We start from the raw sequence: 7791 nt of genomic DNA, 5'->3' as shown, positions 1-7791 counted from the left end.
CAGTTGGGGCCTCGCTGTGGAAACCATTAATTTTAGTTAATTTTAGCTTTACAAAGCTTCTCCCTGTTGAATTTGGTTTGTGTTAGAGATGCACAATTGTTCAGGAAATTCTAACAGGGTTAAGTTTTAAGCGTCTGTTTCTCTTTTTTCCTCTTTTGTCCTGGCCGCCATTAAACAGTTTAATGCCTCTTGAACGATTGCGTTTATATTATTATTTTTTTTTTTATTAATCCAATTTTATGTTTTTATCCCATTTTATGTTTTTGTCTATGCTATCGGGCAGATGAATTTCCCCTATCGGCGATCAATAAAGTAATTATCTATCTATCTATCTATCTATCTATCTATCTATCTATCTATCTATCTATCTATCTATCTATCCATCTGTGTAGAGCCATCATGACCGCTTTGACCTGATGAACTATTACCAGATGCCCGCCTGTCTGTTTATCAGTTATTTACATTATTTACATTAACTGAAATATTAGGTTATAAACAAGAAAATAATCAACTAGGTCTTTCAAATATACAATAAGTATGACCCTTTCCAGGCTCCATAGTCAACACTCTGCATTTCTAGGTTTGTGGAGGAAGAGGAAGATATCACAAGTGTGGTTGCTATCCCCAGAAATGTCAATACGAAGAGTTGTTTGGACACATCTGAATGTTTTACAGAGATATGCGGTCGTGCTTACAAGCGAGATCACAGTAATTCAGCGCAGGAGAAGAAGAGCTGTACGGTAGCCCCTGCATGACTCTGCCTGACATTATCTGAACACCTTCAGAAAATCGGTGATCTGGAGTGATGCAGCTATTCAGCTCAGAGTGCATACAGAAAGAGACGCAAGTCGAGCCTCAGCTTATCTCTGTGCTCTTATGATGTACACACAAAGATAAAACAGCAACCTGAGGAGAGCTGTAGCTTGTTTTGTTTTTTTTCTCCCCTTCTTACGATGGGCAAATAAAAGATAGACAGAGAAAGACAGGAAGGCTTGGTGTAGGATTTGGATGGATGTGTAGTGTAATCTGCCCCACAGCAAGCAGGGAGAACACAGCAGCGGCATAACGCGCTGGCATAAAAGGGAGGATGCAAGCTGAAGGTTTAGGTGACTCGCACAGATGTCCTCCCTGAGACATGGGCCTGCATCTCCGTAGGCTGCCTGTAATCCTGTCAGAGAGCTAAAGGGTTTGGGCTCAGAAGGTGTCAGTCTTTCAGGTAGTGGATTATGGTCTACTTCACAAAAGATGCACACAGAAAGAGAAGATGCAACCCTCGTGAACTAAGATGCTTCCATAACAAACAGGAACAAAAATGACATCTCAGCAGAACCCCCCCCCCCCCTATTCTTTTTTTTTTTGCCAAAGTGTTGCAGTTTTTTCTTTAGCTGGATGCGTTACCTTTATCCAAATATTGCAGCAGGATAGTAAAATTGTCAATTTCTGAGTCTAGTTAAGGGATGTTGATTATTGCTGCCATGGAAACCAATTTTTTTATTCTTTGAGAGCAACACTTAGGCAAAGAAAGAGGTCGAGAGACTGTGGAGAAAGATGTAGGCTCTCAGCAGTCAGTGGGAGATGAAATTTATGGATGTATGGAGGTAACACGAGGCCCCACAGATATATACGTTAACCTGCAAAAAGGGAACTAGTTGTAAGTAAAATATTCTTGAAATTTGTGTATTAATTCTTGACTTGAGCAGGTAAATAAGACTAATTTGAGTACAAATACTCCATTCCATTGGCAAATACTCCTATTTAGCTGCTCAAGTAAAGGAAAATATACTAATTTCAAGACAATTTTACTTAGTTCCCTTTTTGCAGTGTAGAAATTTTGTAGAAACATTTCTATATCACACACTTGCACTTTGTTTTGATAATAATTACAAAATTAACCCGAATGTGGAGAAAAAAAACCTTGCAAAGACATAAAATTTGTAAGAAAAAAAAATCTGGAAAATTAATAACACACCAGCCGAAATTCCTGTGCACACGACTTGTGGTCCATCAGTGAAACAGACAACAGAGGGTGTTGAAAAGGCTGAAAAGCCATGTTGTACCTCATATTTTCGACCGTGTCTTCAGGCATGGGGCCCACGGTTTGCACAGCGGGAAGATTTTTACTGGTCGCTCCGTTGGCAAAACTGGAGGAAGACGATGCAGAAGCAGGAGCGGCCTCAGTGGCTCCTGCAGGGAGACGAAAACGAAAACAGAGCTTTGTAACAAAAGCATGAAACATTTATGAAGGGCAAAACTATTTTTAGCTATAGTCACTGTAAATCAACTGTAATTAAGCTTTCTAGTTTTAGATGTTACAGTACAATTTTAAACAATTCCATGTTAAAGTTACCCTTTTCATATTTAAATGGGTTAGGGTTCATACACATACACATGGTATATTCGATATATATATATATATAGATAGAGTCTAGAGAAGAGATAGAGAAGTAAGATCGAGAGATATATAGAGAGACAACAGAAGAGTATTATAGTATATCAGATTGACACAGAGAGAGAGAAGAGGAGAAGAAGAGAGAGAGAGACACAGAGAGAGAGAGTAGAGATATATATAGATATATATATACTATATATATACACACCATATAGATATATATATCTATATATATATATTATATAAATATATATATATATATATATATATATATCTCTCTATATCTGTGTGTCTATCTATGTGTCTATCTATGTTGTGTCTATCTCTATCTCTCTATCCTATGTGTGTATATATCTCTCTGTGTGTATCTATCTATATGTGTGTATCTCTATCTATTGTTGTCTCTATATATATATATCTATCATATATTATATCATATATATATATATATAATATATATATATATCACATAATATATATATGTGTGTGTGTGTGTGTCATCATTTGCAGCAATAATGGTATATAGTTTCCTGCATTTAAGAAAATATATATATTTCCTAAAATAACTTCTTCTGCAACTTGCCATTCTTTATCAAAGCAGGCATTAAGTAAAAATGTGAAGCCTCACATTTGCATGACAGCGAGCTCTCATATTTAAACTTTTCTGTCTTATCTCAATGAGAGGATAAAATCAAGCGGAGATCATGGGATCGGGACATTAACGTGCGGTTTTATCTGAAAGAAAGCACATTCTCATTTGGACACATTTCTCACATTCCTGAGCAGGGGCTCAGAAAGGAGAGGGATGTTTTTTATTTCTAAAAATAGCACGTACAAAACTGTGTTGAATCTCCAAATGATTTTGCCGTTAAAAGGATTCTTTGAGACTAGCAGACAACACAGACTCAAAGGTGCAACCAGTTCAACAGAGTGGAGGGGGGGGGGGGTCAGAAATATCAGCATGACAGCAAGAGGAGATGAAGGTAATGCGATGAGACAGGAAGGCATTTTACACATCAGAGACATGCGTGGAAATTCATTCTCACTTTTAGAAAGGCGTCAATTTACAGCATATTACAAACAGACTCAATCTGGGGCATGAGGAGGTAGGCTACAGTAATGTGTGCAGAACCCTATTTTGCAGTCAGTTGTGGACAGTCAAGGCCAATGGTGAACAGATAGCAAAGAGAGCCATCTAGTGGTTTTAGAAAGCAAATGCAGGGTCAAGCGATCCAAAAAGGTTTAAACTGTTTTGTCCCATGCTCTTGCAGTGATCTTTGCACAAAAGCACGACAAGAAAACACTGGATCATCACAGTAAGGAGAACACCTAAAGTGCTCTGAAGTGTAAGTCATGAAAAAAAAATTATTCCAAAAAAAGTGGATAACACAAGCTAAATTTAAGTGTGCTCCAGGTCCGTTTTGTTACACCCACCGGTGGTGTTGATCATGCTTTTCGGGGTCGCAGAAGCAGCAGCAAAGATGTTGGGGGTGCTGCAACTCGAAAGCCCAGGGGAGGTGCTGGTGCTGCTGGTTCCCAGTGTGGTAGCCGCAAAGCTGCCAGGGGAGGTTTTCTTCACAGGCACCACCACGCTCCTACACAACACACAAGGAACGCGTGCAGTTTACACACGCACAAATGAAAACGGCGTGGACGGTAAACACTTAAAAGCACGCATAAATACATAAAACCACGCAATAAAATATACTTCCCAGGTGTTGCTGACTGAAAACATAAACTGCCTAATTTAGAAACACAGCAGAGAGGACATGGTGCAATGCAAAGTCTCAAACTGTAAAAAAGCCCTGAAACACTCATGTGGACTTTTGTAACTCACTACATAAAAATGTGAAGTGAAACAAATGTGTTTGACAGAAACAAATCTATTTTAAGGGATGAATAATTAACACGCAAAACAAAACTGGGTCAAAGAATCATTAAACTTTTTAAAATAAAGCAGTTTAGCTTTAAACTTCCTTTTTAGTAATAGTCATTTAAACTAACACAAACTCTACTTTTAAATCAACTGATGTCTGTCTTTTTCTGGTTAGCTTGTTCAATTTTGTTGATGTGTTTACTCCTTTGTGTTGCCCTTGCTGTGCATGAAATATGCCTTATAAATAAAAACATATTTACTAAATAATTGCATTGCCTTTATAACCATTGCAAAAAAACAAAACAAAAAAAAAACAATAATTTATTTAAATATCATTCAATATAATCTTTTATTTCTATTCTTGTTAAATGAATGTGGGAATATGGGACAATGTAAAAAAAAGGAATACGTAAATTAACATGTTTGGGTGTGCTAAAAAAAGAAAAATAGCAGTGATGTTTCTTATGCCTTGCTTCTAGCCTCAGAGAGCCTGGGCATGCCCACTCATTAGTCAGGGCATTTGCAAGGTAAACATCCTGATTCGTAACCACATCTTTTGGTTTGAAAAAACACACTTATATATACACAATAGACATAAGTAAATAAATGTAAAGGTCTGCATTGAGCTACTCTGCTTTGCTTTACATCTGATTTTTGCTACCGGTGTCAATCTGTGAACAGCAGCTAAAAAAAAAAAAAAAAAAAAAAAAAACATTTCAGAGAGACTCCAAAAGAGCAACTGAGAGGATATTACTAACAAGACTTCAGATTTTTTAAACAGGAAATAACTAAAAATAGGTTAATGCATTCATTTTTGTCATTTATGAAGTGTACTTCTATTTATTAGCTTTAAAAACAACAACATTTGTTTGTGTTGCCAAAAACAATAACAGCACAAAACAAAAACTGAAAATAAAAGCACAAATTACAAACACATGAATTTGGAATCATTTGCGCAGTGAACATAAATAGACATAATAAAGAAGAATAAAGAAGTAATAAAGACGCATTTTAATATTTGGGAACATCTCATACTTGGTATGTTTTTTAAAAAAAGCAGCTATCTAAAAAGAGTTTTATAATCTATACTGCCATTTTTTCATTTCTGAAAAACACAAAACCATCTTTGTTTGGTACAATTTTTAAGAAACAAAAATTAGATGAGTCCAAGGAAATTCACACCTGTTGTCAACCCGCACACAGAATCTCCGACTGCTTTCAGGCTTAGGAGAAGCGAGCTAAGTCAAGCTTTATGAAAGGTTTGACAACTCAAACCTCTAAGGCCTGCTTAGCACTCTACAACATGAAAACAAATAATGATCACAAAGACGATAAGAAGAGAGAAAGTTGTCTGCTGTTTAACACAAAATTCAGTCTGTACGGCATATAAGAAATAGCAGTAAGCAGCAAAAGTCGGGGTTAAGTCTGAAATGAAACCTGGAAAGCATCATCTCGTAAGATTGCTCCTAAGAAAAAGTAAAATAAGTTTTACTGACCAACCATTAGCAGAAAACCCTACAAACTTAAGTCTCCATATGTGCAAATACATGAATCATGTTGACAGATAAAAAAAAAAATCACGCCTAACCATTCTTTAAAAAAAAGTTGAAACTTTCAATGAAATGAAACCAAATATAATAAAAGTTCAGAAAAACGTTCTTGTACATGTTACAGGGGAAAACTAAGAGATGTCTTATTAACAAAAGGGTTTTTTAACTTTAAAAAAAATATCTGAACACCTTAAATATTTATGGTAGGGATTTTGTTAAAAAAGATTTTTCTTTATGTGATAGTTGTTTTCCCGCAAGACAAATTAACAATTAAAAGGCGAGATTATAATAGATTTTGCATTGTGAGTTTATGCTTCTGCAATAAAACCACACATTTATTTTCAGACTTTCTCACCTTTACCAGCGGAACCAATAAGCGTAGAGGTTGCTGTGATTATAGAAGTTATTTACCAAAAGATCTATTTTCACAGGGGTGCTGTGTTTAACACCGAGCTCACATCTTTGTTCTGAGGATAAAAATAGTTAATCTTACTTGTAAATTGAATTATAGTATTTGTAGTGTCCTGTTTTAAGGCCTTGGGAAATTAGATTAACATTATGTCAATTAGCTGCTCACAGTCACAGCTTTTGGGGTCCTGAAAGGTTTTATTTTTAATTTCATAAACACGATAACTAAGGTAACTAATGATGGCTTCTTTTCTATATATAGAAGGTACTACACCATACATCACATGCTGCTAAAAACGGAACAGGCCTGGTCATTAATAAAAATGTAAAAAATGTAACAAAAAGCATGTGGAGGCTCAAAATAAAACTTGCACATGACCTTTCACAAGAAAACAGGCGGACCACTAACTCAAAGAGCTGTTTGCATGCAATCTCTTTTTTTTTTTTTTTTTTTTTGCTTGTTGCCAAGGATTTATGAAAGGTACAGTGACTTTGGTTCTGCAGCAGCTCCCCGACAGTGAAGGGAAACTTGTCCTTATCGGGTCTGCAGTCGGCCTTTGAGTTTGTGAAGGTGCCAGATAATGTCTCGTTCAATATCCTGCAGTTACTCTGGGTGACAAAGGCCAGGCCTTTGCACTGTCACACGCTAAGCCTGTTGTCATCTGAAGCAAATCCCCAGATATCCTCCCTCTGCAAAACAACACACACTTGTGTCGTCTTCTGTGGCTGCTTTCTATCCGCAGTCCATCTCCCAGATCACAAGCTAGATGGCACGCCATGCTACAGTAGAAGCGAGCCACTTAATGGTGGCTTATTATCACTTGCTTATATTCTCTTTCACTACACTGTTGATTTGCTTAATACTATTAAAACATATATATTTTTTTGTATTTATTGAATACTTTTTCTGAAGATTAACTACGCGAAGGAAAAGACCCTTTTTTTTGCCCAGTAGACGGCCAAATTAATATCTCGCACAGAAAACAGCCGTAAAGCAAATAGTTAGAAACTTGGATCAAAATCTACTCAATCATATGATGAAGAAGAAATATTCAAGAAGTGCTTGAAAGCCTCCTGAAATATTGATACCATCGGGGATAAGGATGCACTCTAAAGAACATTGATGACAAGTGTTTTTTTTTTTGTTTTTTTTTTAGTAGAGCTGTCTGTAATTACACTGTGTGAAATTGGCAGTTTTCAGAACAACGCCAGGGTGTTGTTAATTGTGGGAACTGTGGGAACTAATCATCGCGTTCCAAAGTTATCCGAGGAGCGAGCTTCTCCTTCGGCGTGGCTGAGACGTTAGATTAGATCGGCAGGATGTTGCTAAAACATAGACCTCTTTTCATGAATAATTCATTGGCCTGGCGCTCATGAATCATGTATAGATTATCTAGCACATATTTTATTAATAGGATTGTCTTAATTGAGTTGCAGAGAATAAAGCAAGGATTAATCTCAGGATGAATATTAATGAAGTCCGGGGCATCCGCAGATTTAAAGTGTAACCGAAGAAACATTTCCATTGTGAGTTGTAGATAAGATCCCAATCTAAAAGTGCTTTATTC

General features: G+C 36.5%; 1 protein-coding gene across 2 annotated transcripts in view; it reads right to left on the bottom strand.

The window, feature by feature from the left end:
- Positions 1-7791, bottom strand: part of nbeab (neurobeachin b) — a 321077-nt gene that overhangs the window by 157684 nt on the left and 155602 nt on the right. For both annotated transcript variants that reach the window (XM_036149598.1, XM_036149596.1), the window contains exons 31-32: positions 3824-3984; positions 2058-2184 (exon numbers count right to left, since the gene is read on the bottom strand). In XM_036149598.1, the coding sequence (XP_036005491.1) occupies positions 2058-2184; positions 3824-3984 (288 nt within the window). The remainder of the gene's footprint in view (positions 1-2057; positions 2185-3823; positions 3985-7791) is intronic.

The sequence above is a fragment of the Fundulus heteroclitus genome, chromosome 18 (assembly GCF_011125445.2).
Source record: "Fundulus heteroclitus isolate FHET01 chromosome 18, MU-UCD_Fhet_4.1, whole genome shotgun sequence".
Lineage (NCBI taxonomy): Eukaryota > Metazoa > Chordata > Actinopteri > Cyprinodontiformes > Fundulidae > Fundulus > Fundulus heteroclitus.
This window is presented reverse-complemented; position numbering and strand designations above follow the sequence as displayed.